The sequence below is a fragment of the Mytilus californianus genome, unplaced genomic scaffold, assembly GCF_021869535.1.
Source record: "Mytilus californianus isolate M0D057914Y unplaced genomic scaffold, xbMytCali1.0.p SCAF_3, whole genome shotgun sequence".
In the NCBI taxonomy this organism is placed as follows: domain Eukaryota; kingdom Metazoa; phylum Mollusca; class Bivalvia; order Mytilida; family Mytilidae; genus Mytilus; species Mytilus californianus.
In genome coordinates, this window is record NW_026262679.1 from 46,278,515 (window position 1) to 46,300,189 (window position 21,675).

At 33.1% G+C, this 21,675-nt stretch overlaps 1 protein-coding gene across 4 annotated transcripts in view; it reads left to right on the forward strand.

Annotated features, from left to right (window-relative positions):
- The window catches only part of LOC127734694 (antiviral innate immune response receptor RIG-I-like), a 161,064-nt gene that overhangs the window by 21,712 nt on the left and 117,677 nt on the right, over positions 1 to 21,675 (forward strand). The window contains exons 13-18 of one of the 4 annotated variants that reach the window (XM_052244690.1): positions 5 to 100; positions 726 to 886; positions 2,337 to 2,475; positions 3,264 to 3,503; positions 4,800 to 4,967; positions 6,202 to 8,463. The exons of 1 other annotated variant lie outside the window; for it this stretch is intronic. In XM_052244690.1, coding sequence (XP_052100650.1) covers positions 5 to 100; positions 726 to 886; positions 2,337 to 2,475; positions 3,264 to 3,503; positions 4,800 to 4,967; positions 6,202 to 6,836 — 1,439 coding nt within the window. In that variant the 3' untranslated portion in view covers positions 6,837 to 8,463. Of the gene's footprint in view, positions 1 to 4; positions 101 to 725; positions 887 to 2,336; positions 2,476 to 3,263; positions 3,504 to 4,799; positions 4,968 to 6,201; positions 8,464 to 21,675 lie in introns of those variants that run through there. 2 more of the 4 variants (XM_052244688.1, XM_052244691.1) reach the window with 2 other exon arrangements.

Below are 21,675 nucleotides of genomic sequence, written 5' to 3' on the forward strand. Positions count from 1 at the left end.
TTAGAAACGATATCTACTGGAGTGAGGAAGAAAAATTACTTTGGCGAAACACTTGTTGCAATGATGGATAACATAGAAAAATATATGATTGACTCCTCATGTAAGTACAAAAAGAAACATAATACAAATTATTAAACGATCTAAAAAATATACGGGCAAAATTCGTTGACCATTTCACAAAACTAAAACAAAATAATGTCAAGACAAATAGAAACGAGTGTTTTAATTATGACTTGGAATGAGGACTATGAAGCAACTTAAACAAAATGTTTCATTTGTAAAGGCGAAGTGTTGTTTCGAAAGATTACGGACATCGTCATGAGTTGACCTGCTATAAAAATTCATGTCAGAGATTACTAGGGATAGGTTTCATTTTTCTACATTCCATCGGTCTTGTTTAATAAAAAGCGTAAAATACGATTTATCATAGGATTTTGTTTTCACGAGCAACACGACTGATGCCATTCCTGTATCCGTGACTTCTAACCCTTTCATTTTTGGAAGTTGCTCAATATTTAAAATTCTGTGCAGAGATTTGTAGACTGTCGTCATTTTGACCCAGATGTAGTCTTTGCTTCTCCAACTTGTCATATTCCTACTTTTGTCCCGCATTGACACATATTGACGTAATATATATTGATTTCATGCGATTCCCACATTTGTATAACTGCGTTTAATCAGGATATAATAAATTTTTGACTTGCTGTACTTTTTTTTTTGATAAGATGCATCTTTCTTGCCTAACAACGGGAGTATATTAAAAGGCCCAGCGGACAAAGGATCAGACCCATACACACAGTGGATAAGTAAACATTGGAGAGAGACGGCAAAAATAAACCATCAGGATGCACGACGATACTTTGAAACATGTAGAAATTATCTTGATGTATGTAGTTGTTTTTTTCATTTTTTTTGTTTATAATTGAAAAAACTTAAACTCCAAATTTATAAATTTTTTTTTATTGAAAACATCTTGTCTTCCGTCCGTTCGTACAGCCAATATTTTTGTCACACTGTTATGCTTTGGTCAGCAGCTTGATATTGATGTTTTGTAACGTGTGAGAACAGATCTGTCCGCTACAATACGAAATATGTATCTGCCAGATCTGTTCTCATTATAAAGTTAAACATGTTCGTCATATATTTATCCAATACTGCTTTTAAAAGAACGACTTCAAATTTAGTCGGCAGTTCAACAGTGATGAGATGAAACGTGTGTTTTCGGATCAGGTAAAACATACAACCGTCGCCCCGATACTTTAAATTACGAGTGAATGTATGCTTAACACGAGAACGCGTGGATTCTTTTGTACTTGTGAATGGAAGGCGATCTTTGCACTTTCAAAATATAAAGTGTATAGAATGCAGAATCCTCTGATATCATATATATATGTCCTATTCATGCAGTTTTGCTCTAAATTCAATAAGTTTAAAACCGTAATGCAAACATGCAAGACAAAATTCACAAATATACTGGTATCTGACACACTTATCTTAAATAAACACTTTAAGGAAGTTATTTGGTAAATTTATGACACTTTTTAATGTTAAGAAATCAAGGGGAAAACATGTTACCTTATTATACCGTATTCTTTTATTAAATAAAATAATGCTAACGACTACTAATGAGAATGTTCATGACTTGGCACATTATTCACGTTATAGATTTTACTGTCAGGTAAATTGATTATGTCCTCTGAAAGACCCTTTTTCTAACATATTTCATGATACATTAAAGACAAAAGGGGTTGTCTCATATATATAATTTTCTTTTTTGAAAAGGTCCGGTGAGTACAATTTATACTGAGATCTGTGATAACGGGAAAATTTTATTTTCCGTTACCAGACTGACAGCTGTTAGGGAAAACACATAATCTCTAAAATCACTAGGGCATGTCCCAATAATTGCAATTTTACTGACTCTGTCCTATTTCGGATTGTGACCTTTTAACTGAGTATGGATTTGCATGGCGGGTAATGCATACGCAACAAGAGATGCTTACCCTGTCAACGCACCTGGTCCCATCTGTTTTGAGTTCATGATATTCCCTCAAGGCTTTTTTTAATCTTGACTTGTATCTTCTTAAAGGAATTACGTTTTGTCCTGGATATGATCCTTGAATAGTATGAAGTTTATGTTATTCTGTTAATTTTTAAACTGTCTGCCATTTTGGAACATATATCTCAATTATTGCAGGGAATACTCCACACACTAACCACATGGGTGTTGATGTGTTAATTTCCCATTATCAATTGAGCCAAAGAGAATTTCAAACTAGGGGTCTCATTTTAAACATTGTCGTTGTATTTTTTTTAAACAAAGTATTTATTTACAGGTTTATAACAAAGTCTTGATTATCTATGAAGATGCACGCGTGGAAGATGCAATGCTATATCTTGAACAGTATCTTAAACGTATAAATGAAGGACTAAAACCAGATGATACTGATGACAAGATGCTGAAAATTTACCAAAGTAAGGAATAACGGGTTTGAAAGAATCCTTGTAACATTAAATATATAGCCAAAACCCAAACAAAATATGTAACTGATCTCATCTTCTCTTCCATATGAATAGGTTTTAACATACAATTGCTTTCATATTGTACGATAGATATAAAACTGTAGTTAACATGTATTTTTTTTTCGCCATAAAAAGTTTTGGCACCAAGGGTTGGACATTTCTTTAATTTTGTTTAATGCTCTTTAACTGCGTAGTTAAATGAGACTTCCAAATGTGTCGATCCGAGTGCCACTGATGATTGTTACGTTGACGAAAAAAGTAAAATAACAAAAATACCGAACTCCGAGGAAAATTCAAAACGGAAAGTCCCTAATCAAATGGCAATATCAAAAGCTTAAACACATCAAACGAATGGATAACAACTGTCATATTCCTGACTTGATACAAGCATTTTCTTTTGTAGAAAATGGTGGATTTAACCTGAAACGCGTAACTAGTGTACTTAATTATAAGCCTGGTATCTTTGATGATATTTTGTGTACCTACATTACAAATGAATGCGTTTGGTATTGATACTGAAATGTGTTATATGTGTATTAAGTTTTATTTCAATTATAAAAGCATGAAATGTGCATGGAAGTTCAGTTCAGTTTAGTTTGTTTAATTAACTAACATATAGCGTACATAGTTTGTTTAATTAACTAACATATAGTGTACAATCTGAATAAGAAATGGGAAATGAAAAAGAAAAAAAACAATTGTGTTTTTTATTTGTCTATGTATCAATTATCCCTTAACAGAAGGAAAACAAGTATTGACAGCCTGTGTTGGAAATGTGAGTCACATTAATCCAAAACTGGAAGCATTAAAAGATATAATATTCAAGCTTTATAAAGAAAAACCAGATTCTAGGGTGATAATTTTCATCAAAACCAGAGAGTTGGTGCAGGCAATTGAAAACTGGATGGCAGATACCGATGGTCTGAGCTGTTTGAATCCTGTTAAGTTTGTTGGTACTCAAGCTAGTGGAGAGAAGGGGGGTTAGTAGAGCATGCATGTATATGATTTTTATGTAAAGTTAAATATACTTATGTAGTTTAATTTTTATTACAGTATTAGGAGGCATTGTTGTTTGAGATCTATTCGTTTACAGTAACGCATTTTAAAAGGTAAAAATTTGTATCAAATCATCGCAGAATAAGCATATGACATGATGCGTTAATTTATAAAATAAATGTAAAGAAATAAAGAATTTGAAATGACTGACATTATCAGGACAGACTTTATTTCATTTGATATATGAATTTCCTTTTAATGAAAAATACATAGTTCTCAACCAGTAAGGTATATCGATTAGGTCATAAAAATATAATTGCAATTACAACTAAAGGAATATATAACGAATAGGTGACAATATTTAATTTTTGAAATTAGTTATTTTACTTTTTCCATTTGTATGCTACATTTACTTAAGTTGCCCTTTATATGTTTTGAATACACGTATATAATGTTGGCCAGATAATTCGGGATTAAGAACATTCTAAAGCATGCGACAAGACGCTTTCGTTTAACCAAAAACAACACTGTATGCATTTCACAGAAGGTGAAATGGCTATCGCTGAAGGCTAAAATTTTACTCTCAAATAATGATTTGATACATAAATTGTTCTTCATAATTGGTAGTAAGACTGGTTTGCGTCAACAAAAGGACAATGTTGAGAAAAAATATACGAGTATATATATAGTATTACGTACTACCGGCATTTGGTTTCTATAAGTTACCGAACTACTTTTGAAAAGTTTCTTTTCTCCAAACGTACTGTAAAATTGAAAGTATTTGATCATTGAAAAAGTTAGAAAGATACCAAAAGGCAGTTAAAACCAACAAGTCGAAGAAGGAAAATGCCAACATCATGATAAAAACGACACAAGACTATCAAATAAACAATAATCTGTCAAAAATACACAGAAACATACCAAAGATTGAGCTACACAAAACACCACAAAAACACGGGGTGTACTCAGCTGCAATCGTATACCAATTTATATTTTCTTTTGAACATTTTTATCTGTTGGCAAAAAGTATTAACAAATTTTCCGAACTCCAAGGTAAATTAAAAAAAAGGAGAAGTCCTCTTAACTTGACAAAACCAAATGCTCGACTATATCAACCAACTGACCACCGAACCAGTCGTTCTTATCGAGAAGGGGAATAATATCGGGAAGGGAAATAAGTCGCATCATATAATAATTTCAATATAAGAAGATCCGTGTTAAATGCACATTTGTATCATTATGCTTTTAAAAATATATTCTTATTATTATGTAATTAAAAGGTATGACCAAGATGGAACAAGATGGCATCCTTAAAAAATTTAGAACAGGAGAACATAAAATTATACTTGCCACATCTGTAGCGGAAGAAGGACTAGATATACAGACGTGTAACTTGGTCATCAGATATGATCATGTAACAAACGAAATAGCCATGGTTCAAGCTAGAGGTAATTGTTTTCTAATTGACATATTTGTTTAGAACTAACGACAGAAGAATCATGTCTGCTTTGCGTATATCTTGTAGTTATTCATGTTTTTATATATTATTCGTCGCACACTTAAAGTTTAATTGCTACGAAACTTAAATAAGAAAATAGAATACACAATACAACAAATAACATGACTTTTAATGAAATACATTAAAAATAACGAAAATAGCACCGTAATAGTAAGAAAATAAAAATCATTAGCAATTTTAAAAGGAATAAGAGACAGCAAAGGGGCAAAATAAATCATAATAAAAGCAGACAGCACCATGGTCAAAACGACGAACGTCGAAAAAACGTGTAAAGGAAAACCAGTAGTCTGCCTTTTTTGTAAAAATCACCAAAAACAAAATAAAACAACCTATACTGATGAACCACATTTTTGTAAAGAAATGTGTATATCAGCATTTTCAAAGTCGATTATAAAATAGTTTTTATGTATGTCACAGTTTATCATGTAGAAAATATTTTTTAGTCACTCGATAAAACCTTGATGCTGACTGCTCCACAACATCCCGGACATATAAAAAAAAATATCCTCAAAATGACCTTATTCATCCAAGCACAAGTAGTTATGTAAAGCGTCCGTAAATGAAAGAATAAACAGATTCTAAGACCGCATTTTGTTCCTTGATTTGTACATTCGTATGTATATAAGAAAGGCTTTTTTTCACATTTCGAAAAAAAAACATACTAAGGATATATTCAATTTGTTTAACTCCAAATACTTTGTGTTGAATAATAATTTTTTATCACATATACTATAATACCTTATTTATTAATTATTAGCCTCGGTTTCACTTCTTACCAGAAAAGATGTCAGTTTGTTTACATTTTGTATCCTATTTAAACGAAAAACCTGGTCATAATCGAAAACCCGATCAATTCTGAGAAAAAAACACGATCCCAACCGGACACTTTACCTTACGTGACCACAGTTAAAAAGAGGTAAATCGATAGGCAGTTTATGCTCCACTAGCGGAAGCTTCGTCTTCCTCGTATAGACAATTGCAATTGAATATAAAAGATTCTTTTTATGGGATCTTTTGGTGTTTCAATGGTAATCATACCACATATCCTCATTGTTTTTGTAGTGACATAAGTTTATATTTAGATGAAGTTGTTTCTTTTCTACAAAGTATATTTACACAATATATGTACCAGCATCGTTCGATTTGTTTTGTAATTCTGATAGGTAGGGGAAGAGCTGAAGGAAGTAAAATGGTAATTGTAGCAAGTGAAAAGAGAGGAACTGCAGAGAAAGAGGAAATCAATTTAATGAGAGAGACAAAAATGAACGAAGCCATACAGAAAGTGCAGCAAAAACTGTCTCAAAATAAAGTACAGTTCTTAGATGAAGTTGAAAAGATTCAAAGGTCAGAGAAAAAGAAAAGAGATCTAGAAAAATTGTCAAAAAAGGGAGGAACAACAAGAAATTCAGAGTTCGTATTACGGTGTGGAAAATGTAGTAGTTATATTTGTATATCATCGGATATAAAGAAAATCCAAGATTCACACCATGCTGTCATCAATGATGATGTGAGAAACTGTATAACAACTGAAAAATCAGAAGCCAAACGTATTGACGCATACACAACTTGCGGTGTTGGTAAAGTCAAATGTAAGAAATGTGGAAAAGAACTTGGAAATGTGACCATTCATAAAAAAGCAGAATTTCCTGTTCTCAAGATTGATAATTTTCTTGTTGCTGACAGTGCTGGTAAAACAAATGTTTTTAAGAGATGGAAAAGCGTACCGTTTTGTCCAGAACCAATGCGTGACGAGGACTTGGAGTCAAGATTACAGGGTCAACCCTATGTTCAAGATTAAACATACACATGCTTTTGATGTTGATGATGTAACGAAGAAGGTTGATCTTATGAGATTCTTATGTTATTTTGCATTGAATGAAGCTCAGACAAGATTTGGCTCAATGCAAGATTCAAGTCTTAAACAACTGAAATTATGAATTTTTTTATGAAAGTACCTGTTGCTTATATTTATATATCTACTGGCAGGTTTTGCGTTTTTTGGTGGTGACTTTTGAACCAACAGTTCATTGATTATGGTAAGCTTATACCAAAAAATATAAATAAGAAAAATAAAGGTAGACAAACTGTATATCGCCATCTTGGAATGTAAAATAGGTGCATAATCTGTTTTGCTCTTTGCTTAAAATGTCAATTTATGTGTAAGGCGATTGATTAAAAAAAAAGAAAAATAAGTGATTTATTATTTTTTATGTTGTTTTTACAAATCAAAAATTTGTTTGCAATTTGATTCATTTTGTTAACTTAGCCATTCAAGGGGATATAAAGCATATAGCAAAATTGTTGAACATGAGTGTAAATGAAATTTTTATTTTCTATTGGTAGCAAGAAAATGAGATCGGTGACACCATTTCTTAAAGCATTTTATAAAACTTATATTCTCATAATGTATTTCAAAATTCAATCTCATAAATTTCTTTTTATTCACAAAATAAGTGTGTATTTATGAATTATCTATTCGCAATTGGACTTGTAAGTTGAAAAATGGCACGGTGACCATACGTCGTCTTAATATAGTTTTAAAAAAAAGTGTGGTAAAATCTACATTTTGGCAAAGTATAAGAAACTTATATTGGTGGACATATTTTTTGGTCATCGACCTTAAACTGTTACACGGCAGCGAAACAACAATTTCAAGTTTGGTTGCCTTTGAAGTAGTTTCAACGTGTTCCAATAGTATTATTCCTTTTTGGTTTGATCCGCTCTTCAACATTTTTATTAGATCTTGAATATTCAAATATTTTTCCCTCGAACATCACAGAAGAGACATTAATTGTCGAAATGCGCATCTGGTGCATACAAATTGTTACCGTTTATTTTGTATTGTGCCTCACCAGAAAAAAATTGACGTTACATAAGAATACTAAGATTGTTTTGCGAACAACATAAGATCAAACAGTGAAAAAAATAGGTCAATTGTAGTAAACTCTTGCTCTAATCATACTTTGTACACTTGTTTGCACCTTTAATTGTATGTGTCCCCAATGTTACTTTTACCACTGGGCGTGAATGGTACATGGCAATGATAATTTTACTTACATTTTAAGATTTGGACTCTTTACACTGTACACTGACAAGATTAAACCTTACCGGATCTTTTTTCAAATGACAGTAATTAAATTCTAGTCTCTACACCGTTGTGCCGTAGAGGAGTTACTATTCATTTGTTTCCTCGCCCTAGTAATTATCTTCAATTGCAACACATGTTATATGTAGTCTTTATTCATAATTATGAAAGTGATTTATAATTTTGGTTTGTTTGTAGAAAACGTATAATATGTGATGAATTATTAAATTATTGCTTGTTTGTAGAAAGCTTATAATATAAGTATGTGATAAATCATTTAGCTTTTGTTTGTTTGTAGAGAGCTTATAATATAATTATGTAATAAATTATTTATTTTTTATTTGTGTAGTTTATCGAATACAGTAAACCAATGCAAAGTTGTCTCTGGTTTGGACCTTTTACAAAATAAAATATAATTTTATGAAAAGATGATACACACATAAATAAGAGGCAACATATGCAAAAATATCGGAATTGTTCTTGAGCATACAAACAAAGAAAAAAAAACCAACCTGACGGAATCGCTTTAATTCCAACCAGATCGAGACTTGACGAATGTCATCTGCCATGCATATATCTCTTTCCATGCGAATACAGACTCAGTCAAAATGTCCCGATATGGGATTGGACATAATCGGCATTTACGGATCAGACAAATCTGCTAGTGTCTTAAGATCAAAGACTGCGAAATTTGTCTCTCGTGAGTAGAGACACATTCATTTCGTATTGGTATAACAATTTGTGATGTTGACCATAAAACTTATGCAACGTCGGTTTCAGTCGTTCTTCCTCATACCACTTCTGAAGATTTTGTTTGCATTAGGAATGAAGTCCGTATCATGTGAACATGCACGTGCGTAGCGTAACCAATCATAACTGTAAATGCAGAATGCGAGTCACAAAAATAAACATAATTGTTTTAGCCCCTAAAATGTGTACCTTAACTTCCTTCCACCATAGTACTATTATTTAATTTTGAAAGGAAGATAAAGAGTAGCTCTAAAGCAAACAATGTGTGTTTGGAAGTTGCCTTCATGGATAACATTTAATAAAAAATATTCATTGCCCTTTAAAAGATCATTTATTAACAATTCCAATAGAAAGCGTATTTGTTTCTTGCAATAGAATATAATTCAATAGGATTTTCAATTGTGCGCATTCTTTGATTAGGTATTGTGGGTATTAATTGTTTTAATTTTCTTGTGCTTGTTGTTTATTTTATTAGTTAACTACAAACTGTTTACCATTCCGGAGCACCGTAGTTCACTTTTTAGCTCACCTGGCCCGAAGGGCCAAGTGAGCTTTTCTCATCACTTGGCGTCCGTCGTCCGTCGTCCGTCGTCGTCCGGCGTCGTCCGTCGTCGGCGTTAACTTTATACATTTTGAACTTCTTCTAGAGAACCACTGAATGGAATGAAACCAAACATGGCATGAATGTTCCTTATGAGGTGCTGACCAAGTGTTGTTACTTTGTAGCGGATCCATCATCCAAGATGGCCGCCAGCGGGGGACTTAGTTTAACATAGGACCCTATGGGAAATACATACAAATGTCTTCTTTTAGAGAACCACTGAATGGAATGAAACCAAACATGATATGAATGTTCCTTATGAGGTGCTGACCGAGTGTTGTTACTTTGAAGCCGATCCATAATCCAAGATGACCGCCAGCGGGGGACTTAGTTTAACATGGGACCCTATAGGAAATACATACAAATGACTTCTTTTAGAGAACCACTGAATGGAATGAAACCAAACATGGTATGAATGTTCCTTATGAGGTGCTGACCGAGTGTTGTTACTTTGAAGCCAATCCATAATCCAAGATTGCCGCCAGCGGGGGACTTAGTTTAACATGGGACCTATAGGAAATACATACAAATGTCTTCTTTTAGAGAACCACTGAATGGAATGAAACCAAACATAGCATGAATGTTCCTTATGAGTTGCTGACCGAGTGTTGTTACTATGAAGCTGATCCATAATCCAAGATGGCCGCCAGCAGGGGACTTAGTTTAACATTGGACCCTATGGGAAATACATACAAATGTCTTCTTTTAGAGAACCACTGAATGGAATGAAACCAAACATGGCATGAATGTTTCTTATGAGGTGCTGACCGAGTGTTGTTACTTTGAAGCCGATCCATAATCCAAGATGGCCGCCTGCAGGGGACTTAGTTTAACATGGGCCCCTATGGGAAATACATATAAACGTCTTCTTTAAGAGAACCATTGAATGGAATGAAACCAAACATGGCAACAATGCTCCTTATGAGGTGCTGACCAAGTGTTGTTACTTTGAAGCTGATCCATCATCCAAGATGGCAGCCAGCGGGGGACTTAGTTTAACATAGGACCCTATGGGAAATACATACAAATGTCTTCTTTTAGAGAACCACTGAATGCAATGAAACCAAACATGGCATGAATGTTCCTTATGAGGTGCTGACCAAGTGTTGTTACTATGAAGCCGATCAATAATCCAAGATGGCCGCCAGCGGAGGACTTAGTTTAACATAGGACCCTATGAGAAATACGTACAAATGTTTTCTTTTAGAGAACCATTGAATGGAATGAAACCAAACATGGCATGCATGTTCCTTTTGAGGTGCTGACCAAGCGTTGTTACCTTTGAAGCTGATCCTTCATCCATGATGGCTGCCAGATGGGGACAATGTTTAACAAAGGACCCTATGGACAATACATACACATGTCTTCTTTTAGAGAACCACATACTGAATGGATTGAAACCAAACATGGCATGAATGTTCCTTATGAGGTGCTGACTAAGTTTTGTTACTTTGAAGCTGATCTTTCATCCATGATGGTCGCCAATGGGAGGACTTCCTTTAACATAAGACCCTATGGGAAATACATACAAATGCTTCTTCTAGAGGTGCACTGAATGGAATGAAACCAAAACATGGCATAAATGTTTCTTATGAGGTGCTGATTAAGTGTTGCTACTTTGTTGCCGATTTACTGTTCAAGATGGCCACCAGGATTTTTTATTAAATTATAGGACCAATATTAAACCAAATTTGGCCTCACTCATTATTAGGGTATCTGTTATGATTTTAATCTATTTTTACATGATTTCCAAAACCAAAGTAGAATCATGTGAGCGACACAGGCTCTTGAGAGCCTCTAGTTTTTGGAGAGGTCTATGTTGCTCAATCTGTTGTTTTCTGTGTTGAATCATATACTGCTGTATGTCTTCTAAATAGTTTTGGTGATGATGTTGTTAGTTATGTTAATCTTTTTGCCCGAAATTACCATTTAAGGTACTATATTCGGCATTTAATCAGAATTACTCCACTTATGACAGACTGATTTGGTCATCATCATCTACTAAAATTGTATTAAAATTTGCTGGAATATCAATTCGATTTAAGAGAGATTGTCTTTGATTTTTCTGGTAAATCTGAGATATCTGTCAACAATAATTTCAATTAAGAATAGTAATAGACGAACAGAAAAAAGACGGTTTCGACAGAGCCATCTCAGGTAGCTCATACTATCTTGTTAGGCACACAATAATACTTTGTTAAAACTTACAGACAGCCGTTATTCACACCTGATATGCATGTCCTTCAGTTACAATATTCTATAAAATTGATAGAAAGACCATCTTTGTAAGTTAATACGATTAACAGCTAACCAGGTTTCACGTGTCAGGTTATAGTTAGAATTTTGATGAATTTCATGGTTGCATTTTGGGTCAGGTTAACTTAAATGACTAAGAAGATAAAACTTTAAAACTACATGATGTTCAATATAACATGTTTATTTTTTTTTTCGAAAAATGCCGTTTTGTGTATTGATGATCGACGACAATAATAACATTAAGCGGTACTAATTTTACAGCCGTACATGTGCATTTCGTTTTAGTTATGCTAAAGTCCAAGATATAAAGATATAAATATACATTGTGTAGCATCATCACCGGATATAGGTACCTCCGAGGCAACGAAACAATGATAGTAAAAAGTACCTATTCTAATCCCCGTACATTAAACAACAATTCGCCGCTATTCGCCGTACAGTCTCCGCTTATTTACGCGAATTTCTCTGTGTAGACAATAGTTTATTTCAAAATATAGTATTGTTCAAGTTTAAATGTGATATGCCTTTGTTCTACGAACACGTTAAATGAAAAGTTGAAGGATAAATGTGTTTTAACAAATTTGACCTCGTCACAAACTTCGTTGAATAGGTACCACCCTGTCCGATTCTGACAATTTGAAGAGAGAGAGAGCCAGTTAAGGTCTATAATCAGCACTAAATAGTAGCTACATTATATAGATTTACTATATTTACAGCAAAACGTAGAATATAATGAGAATACGAAGAACTTTACCTTACCTGACTTCACATTTATTTTTCCATCGCTTCGGAGGTACCTTTATCCAGTGGTGATGCTACACAGTGATATAGATCAATCAGATTGGTAAGAGGGCTGTTTTAATGCATCGTAAAAACCTTACAGAAGAAAAAAATCGATTATAAACTTAAACAAATAATTTATAGCTTCTAGTTTAGTCAATGATTACGAAAAATATCGGAGTCATATCAGTTATCTATAGAACCAAATGTTCTTTCCAATGAGTATGAAATAAGAAGTTTAATGATAAATAGATGTGTCACGAGTTGAGAACAATAAAAAAGATAACGAAGACGTTTTCTTTTTAAAGAAATTTATAATTAGATGTAATAAAAATCATGTTAATGACATTTTTACAAATAACTCAAGTGAAAATAAAGAGCTAATATGATTGTTGAAGTGGATACAGTAACATTGAATACTTTTAGTTTTAGGAGCCTCATCACTTTAAATGGGGTCAGTAAATTCCAAATAGGTAAAAGTTTAGCTCGAGCCCCATATCGAATTTACTGATCCCGAAAATATCGTATTAGTTCATAATAGATGTGTCACGAGTTGAGAACAATAAAAAAGATAACGTTAAGACGTTTTCTTTTTAAAGGAATTTATAATTATTTTTAGTTACACAGTGTGCTAGGGGCCTCATCACTATATATGGGGTCAGTAAATTCCAAATAGGGCAAACTCTTAGCTCGAGCCCATTACATTCGTAATTTAATTTACGATCTCTAAAAACACCATCATCGTAATAGTTAAGATCATATATCCCATTTGTTAATCGATTTGATATCTACAGATAAAGATCAACTTCCAAACAAAATATTTGTATCTAGGAAAGAGCTAAGTAACGGTTTTCAGTATGTTGTGGTAACATAATACCTGACTTGAATAAATAATCCGTTATACACAGATAATGTTCATTTAAATCCAAAACATCACTTCACGAATATAACGACACTCGTTTGGTAATATACACAACATAAGAATAGGCAAGAGGCGGAAAAAATAATTAAATTTAAGGAACGAAATAACGTATCTTTTGAACAGCGGTATACTACTTGCCTTTATTTGTCGTCAATTTTGAATAAAGTTTCCAGAATGAAACTGAAATATCTAAATTCAAGAAAAGGACTTATTGCTGAACATTTTTGATTTATTCAATGTTTCTAAGATTAGAATTCCGCAGTGGAATTAAACAGTTCTTGAGCATTTCAAGCAAAATTATACTAGGGGTGCGTTTTATAGTTTGGTAGTAGATTTCAGTAGGTAGGGATGATTTTTTACGCCTGTATCCTTTACTAGACCTTTTCAACTATCTACACCTACAGATGACAACGACATCGACAGGAAAAAGAGAGCACATATTAAGGTGTCGTCTCAAAAAAAGTTTTTATCGTATATGAATACTGCCTAGAAAAAAAACTTTGCATATATAACTAGAGGCTCTAAAGAGCCTGTGTCGCTCACCTTGGTCTATGTGCATATTAAACAAAGGACACAGATGGATTCATGACAAAATTGTGTTTTGGTGATGGTGATGTGTTTGTAGATCTTACTTTACTGAACATTCTTGCTGCTTACAATTATCTCTATCTATAATGATTTTGGCCCAGTAGTTACAGTGGAAAATATTTTGTAAAAATTTACAAAAATTTACAAAATTTATGAAAATTGTAAAAAAATGACTATAAAGGGCAATAACTCCTTAAGGGGTCAATTGACAATTTTGGTCAAGTTGACTTACTTGTAGATCTTACTTTGCTGTTCATTATTGTTGTTTACAGTTTATCTCTATCTATAATAATATTCAAGATAATAACCAAAAGCTGCAAAATTTTCTTAAAATTACCAATTCAGGGGCAGCAACCCAACAACGTGTTGCCTGATTGGTCTTGGGCAGATAGATCTTGACCTAATGAACAATTTTATCTTGTCAGATTTGCTCTAAATGCTTTGGTTTCAGAGATATGAGCCAAAAACTGCATTTTACCCTATGTACTATTTTTTAGCCATGTCAGCCATCTTGGTTCGCGGGCGGGGTCTATCGGACACATTTTTTAAACTAGATACCCTAATGATGATTGTGGACAAGATTGGTTAAATTTGTCGTAGTAGTTACAGAGGAGAAGATTTTTGTAAAAGATTACAAAAATTTACGAAAAATGATTAAAAATTTACTATAAAGGGCAATAACTCCTTAAGGGGTCAACTGACCATTTTGGTCAAGTTGACTTATTTGTAGATCTTACTTTGCTGAACATTATTGCTGTTTACAGTTTATCTCTATCTATAATAATGTTCAAGATAATAACCAAAAACGGCAAAATTTCCTTAAAATTACCAATTCAGGGGCAGCAACCCAACAACGGGTTGTCCGATTCATCTGAAAATTTCAGGGCAGATAGATCTTGACCTGATAAACAATATTATCAGATGTCAGATTTGCTCTAAATGCTTTGGTTTCAGAGATATAAGCCAAAATCTACATTTTACCCCTATGTTCTATTTTTAGCCATGGTGGCCATCTTGGTCGGTTGGCCGGGTCACCGGACACATTTTTTAAATTAGATACCACAATGATGATTGTGGCCAAGTTTGGTTAAAGGATTATGTCCGGTAAGGGCCGAATTTGGCCTCAAAATTCAAGTTCATCTGATGAAAGATTTTGGACACTTTTTAAACATTTAAGTGTCTACTTCAGTCGATTCAATTAGTTTATGTGAAATATTTGAACCGATTTAGTCATTAAAGATGCGCAATTTCAAGCTTAAATATGACAAATCTATCAAATATGCCATATTATGTCACTTTTCAGATGGGTTTTGTCAAAAATAAAAGTGGCCGCATCCGTGTTCATTCTCAACCTTTATATATGTTATGTATTATCATCAAATACAACTTACATTTAAATATTAAGAATAAACACAAATGCGGCCACTTCCATTTCAGACGGAAACCGTCTAAAAATTAACCAAAATGCTAAAATTTTGAAGATTTCAGTAATTTAGCATGACTTAATGATGCTAGTACCCGAAACATGTGCATTATATTGTCAAAAAACAGCCCATATTTATGTAAGAGAAGTATTCTTCTTTCCAATAAATAGCTACAAATTTACATTTTAACAATTTTGCAAAACTGCTACATTTTGGGGCCAAAAAGGAGTCTTACTGGGCCTACTCCTTTGGCCAAGTAGTTTCAGAGGAGAAGATTTTTGTAAAAGTTAACGGACGACGGACGACGACGGACGCCAAGTGATGAGAAAAGCTAATACAAATGAAGGAATATGGGTTATCCATTCATGACACAAAATGAGTACATGATCAGCAAAAAAATACAAAAAGCAAGGGAACATCGCTTTTATACACATATATTGTATGTCTGTCATACTTATCACAACCAAATTTTTCTTGTATTGGTTAAAAGCGTTTTAAATCAATTGTTAATTAAAATTCCTTATGTTTAAATTGAGAGTGATAATATCGTGAAAATGAAAAATAACTTGTATTTTAGTACAAAATAGTTAATAAAAAAATGTTTACATCTTTTGACAATGGGCAGCACATGTCTTTTCAATATCTGTTAATTTTTGCCTCGGATGCCTCCATTATGTAGTCATTTCTTTATAATTTTTAATTAACTAACTCGATGTTCAACTTAATTCTGTTTTATGTAAAAATACTTTTAAACATTTAGCATTTTCCGTCTAACGATTGATTTGAGGTGTCGTAAATTATGATACCAAAGCGCATGATGATTTGGGCATATTCTATCTCTCAGGAAAACAGTTTTCCGGGAATAAAGCGGACCATGTCTACCAATTTGCTGCATCAAGGCTAATTGTGAGGCATTATTCTGATCAACGGTCAATCAGACCGTGATGTCGACCATACAAATTATAAAAGGTTTTACTCAATCGTGGGATATAAAACTCCTGTTTGAGTCAGTAGTTTGTCCCTGTGTAAAGATTGTCTGTTTTGGCAGCAATCTCATAACATTTGAGTTGAGAGGTATAAACTTCATATGCAGGTGCTCCTGGTGTATTGCTACTATACCATTAAAGAGGTATCTCAACATAAAAAAGAGTACAAAATAACGGATAATTCACTCCCAACTGAAATAGCGATGTAATCTTGTCCTTCGTCCTTTGAAATCAATTACTTCCAGTCCTTTTTATATTGAATATGTATATAAAGTGTCGTGAAGATCGGTTAAGAAACACCCCATATCGTGTAAACACCGTGTGTTACGAACGGTCGGACACACACATTACACCTATGAATCAGCTTTGGTAAGAGGGCTAAATAAAATGTAGAACTCAAACCAGGCATTACAAAACGAATAAATTGTTAGTATGTTTACAAAAGTTTGATTTTTTTTTAAAATACTCATGATTTTGTTTTTCACAAGAATATAAGAATATATTATCTTAGCTGTATTTGACAAAACCTTTCAGAATTTTGGGTCCTCAATGCTCTTCAACGTCGTGCTTTATTTGATCTTTTTAACCTCTTTAATTTGATTTGAGCGTCACGGTTGTGTCTGGGGTACACATTTAATTCCTGGTATCTATGATAAGTTTATTCACACTATTGGTTTGGAGCTTAAATCCCAAGGTACATTTAATTTGTAAATAACAACAAAAACTGTACTTAACTTTCGACTTTTTATTTCAGTGCACTCATTCAACATATGACCAGGTTTGTAAAAATTACAGCAAACACCAGTCCTCTTTGATTGATTGATTGTTGGTTGCTTAACGTCCAGTTTCAAATATTTCATGCATGTTCAGGACGAGAACAAGTTAACAATTAATACAATATGTAGGTCTTACAATAGAGGCCATCCAGAATGAAGGTCGGGGGAAACTTGGACTGCCACGGGAAAATGGGGGTATATTGGATAGGGACAGAAATTTTGACTTGCAACAGGCCACCTACGGACCCCTCAAAGAGTTGTTTCAAGGGTTCTTAACGTGCAAAGAACGTGGCACTCTCTACACGAGGAATTGTATCTAACGTCCCCATTCTGACCGGACATGGCTACGTACTTGATACATCCTGTACAGCCAAACGGACGCCCCACTTTGGCGAGGGTTTTACTGTTGGTAGGAGGATATCAGTGGTGACCATATTTCTTTTCCCCAGTCACCCTTGGGGGCAGTCGCTTTGATGTTAGCTGTCTGTTGGTTTCAACAGGAATCAACTGGTTTTACAAACGGATAGGTGCGGGATCTTTTTGGCCCTGTCTGCTTCTCTTTCTTTCAGTACGGTTTTGTGCACGAAATATTGTTCTGTCGTCCTTTGAATCAACCACCAGAGGATAGCGGTATACTATTGTAACAATTTGCATCCACATTCGGCAGAATCTACCATCAATACTATTTTTTACCGATAATGCAAAAGTTCAATACTTTCTGATATCATTTTAGCCCTCACGGAAGATGCGTCGTCTTTTGACTATATTAAAGTTTCTGCCTCCTCCGAAGTGATTGTAACTTTCTTGTTAAACCTGTATTGATCTTCACAAGTTTTCCTTTGGAAGTATAGCTGACCGTTGTTAATAGATACTTATAAATTCTGTTGAACTGTTCTTGTGAACGTTCATTTCTGTTCCTTGCCATATCGTATATATGTCCTTTACATTGGTCTTTATACCACATCTCTTTGTATGTCTGTGGATGTAATCAGTTGTTCTTTCAAAATGAACCTTTGAGTGTATTCAACATGAAGGTAGACATTTTACTTCAACATAATGTTATACATGTCTGTTTTCTATTTGAGGTAAGTCACTAATATACTTCTTCACCATATTCATCATTAAAGATATTTATGAATCCTAAAATATATCAAAAGTCATTTATTTGATATTTCTAATGTAATTGAAATAAGTCATTGATTGACTAAATGTTGATTAGGTGATATATAAATTATGACACTATTATTTTACGTATTAATTCGAATGGCTTGTGATGCATATATAGCATGAGACGCTTACTCTGTCGACGCAACCGGTGTTGCTCCAATTGGAAACCCTGTGATTCCTTCAGTTTTTGTTTGATTTGTATCTTCTTAATTGGTTTATGATATTTGAACATCAGTAACTTTATGTTGCCCAAATTGATACTATTGTTAAAAGTATAAAACTAATACACTACACATAAGTTTAAAACTTAGACGAGATAATATTCAAAATCCTTTAATACAAATATAAACTATCGGAATAGTATTTTACCATTACAAGTTTCATATAAATTCATAACTTGATTTCATGGAAAATCTGTTTTGTGTAGTTGTGAATTAAAAGCGGACAATTTGTAAACCTTGTTTTATTTTCAAGTGTAATCATGGTTTACTGATGATGATATTATCCGATGAATTGAAGTGTAGTACTTCAGTGCAATTTGTTTTAAATAGACATTTGCACTTCTATGTTAGATAAGCATTAATTGATCTTATAAGTTTTGATATTATTGCCTTTTGCTGCTTATTTTTTTTGTTTGCTAAAGCATATTTTTAAATTGACTTGCTTTCTATCAATATAAGAAACTTGGTTTGGTTCATACTTTTACAAATGATGTTATTTATAAACAATACATTTCTTATTGAATAGTTTAAAAAATCAATGAGCAAACTTTTGATAATGAAAAAGCGAAAAGTTCCTAATTTGCGTAAATTATTTTCATTTGAAATTTATTGTGAATTGTCTATGTACTCCAGAGTAATTTTCTTGAACCATTGTATATATTTCCATTTATTTTCCTTTAATAACACGATCTTTAAAAATGATATGTATCTGCTACAAATAGTGCCCAAACTCCAAAGTGCTATTATGTTTTATGATATTTATATAACGTATCCGGGATCACCATACCATCTTTTATTTGGTGCACTCAGCCGAGATATCAATATAAACATCCGGTGGAATAGCAACAATGACTTAATTCAGTAGGGGATTTAGGTTACTTCAATAATTCATTGTAAATGTGAGCGTTTTATTCCATGCATCTTATGTATTGCATTTATATACTGATATTTATTGTAATATTAAATGCAGTAATGGTCGAGATATTTGTAAAATAAAATAGGCGTTTTGAATGAGCAGGGAATGAATGACAATTAAGGTTCATCATAACAAATGAATAAAAATGGCTGTATTTCCACCTCAAAAACTACTCTGAGTACAGACTAACTCGTGCAGTTGGAAAAGTTTTAATGCCTGGCAGCCACTAGATATATAAAAGTTAAATGCATTTTGTGTTTCAGAAAGACAAAATCTTTTTTGGATCTTGATGGGCATTTTTTTTCATTCCTGCTGTTGGTGTAAAAAAAAACTAACACCTGAATTGCATTTGATACTGTCCACTTAGTTACACTCTTTAACTCACCTATAGTTGTGTAGATATCTATTGTCTGTTTATTGTCCATGCAAATCAAGGACAATCGATACAATAGAATACAGTTGTTACCTGAGAGGGAGCATCTCAAAGATTAATCCCAACTTAGTTTGTTTTTTACACCTCCTGCAGGAACGAAAAAAAAATGCCCATCAAAATCCAAAAAAGAATTTAACTTTCAGAACAAAAAACACATTTAACTTTTATATATCTAGTGAATGCCAGGCCTTAAAACTTTTCTAACTTGACAGGTTTGTCTGTACTCAGAGTAGGTTTTGAGGGTGAATTACAGCCATTTTTGTCCATTTGGTATGATGAACCTTAATTGGTAGATTATACCTGAATACACGTACAATTCACTATTTGACATATAGTGAGATGGACCAATTTAAGGATAAAGGAGTGTTTATCACAAAATGTTTTAAGGTTCATCAAAAGGAATTGACAGACAAATTTGGCCGTGTTTACACCACAAAAAATACTGTGAGTACAGACATACCGGTGCATCTAAGAAAGTTTTAAGGCATGACTGGGCCTAAATATGAAAAAAGTTATATGCATTTTACCTTTTAGTAAATTAAAACTGACCTGGATTTTGATGTGCGTTCTTTCATGTCTGCAGAGATAGTAAAATAAACAAACACACGAGTTTTACTTGATACGTTCTACTCAGTTAAAAAGTTTGTATCACCTATTTTTGCAGATATCTATTGTTCCTCTATTGTCGCTGTCAATCAATACATTTCACTTGATTAAGATGAGGGGAGCTTTTCAAACATCTTTCCCAACTTAGTTTATTTCATTACGTTCCGAAGGAATAATAAAAAATGAATAGCAAAATCCAGTTAAGTTTTAAGTATTTTGAAACAAGTAATCCATTTAAATTTTATTTTTCTTGGTCCAGCCATGCCTTAAAATTTTCGCAGGTGCACAGGTTATCTGTACTCAGAGTTTAATTTTGGTGCAAATACGGTCATGTTTGACGAAAGATTACGATGAATCTTAAGTGTAAATCAACTAACAGCATATTTTTGCATATGCCATACCAAGCTTTGATGACCACTTAGTGATGAAATGTAATTGATTCTGACACATCATGATGCAACTTGTTAGAAAAAAAAATGAGACCCTCCTTTTTCCCACTTTTAAATTTGAATTTTGATGTCTTAAATCGTGTTTTTATACTTAAGTTTCTTACTGTTTACTTAGATAAACAAAGCTTGAATTTGGTACTGATACATCTTTAAGCAAACCAGTCATGAATATCCACCAATTAGTGGATTATACCTCAATTGTTAAAGGCATAATCTACCTTTCCATTAATGTAACACAAACAAATACATGCCAACAATAACAACTCATCAAAGTTTGAGTAGGGGCAGGCAATAACATGCACGAATTTTATTTAAAGATTTAAAGTGAAAAGAACGTCAATATACCTCTATTGTTCTATCTCTGTATACGAAAAATGGTGGCCAATACGTAAATTGAGATACATCAACGAATAAATTGTTATTATGGACCTGATGAATTACAGCGGTGTTTTCTGTTATTATTTGATCAGTAAAAAGTGGCGAAATTTGAAAAACATGTACGCTTCAGCATTATTACAAGTAATGTACATTTGTAAAACTATTGTCGGTTAAATACATGTACATATCACAGTGAATTTACTATAGGTCAGATATATCGCACGTTAATCGTCTACGTGCGTTAAAAAAAATCGTATATGGATAGTAGGCTATACGATTTTTTTTAATGCATGTAGACA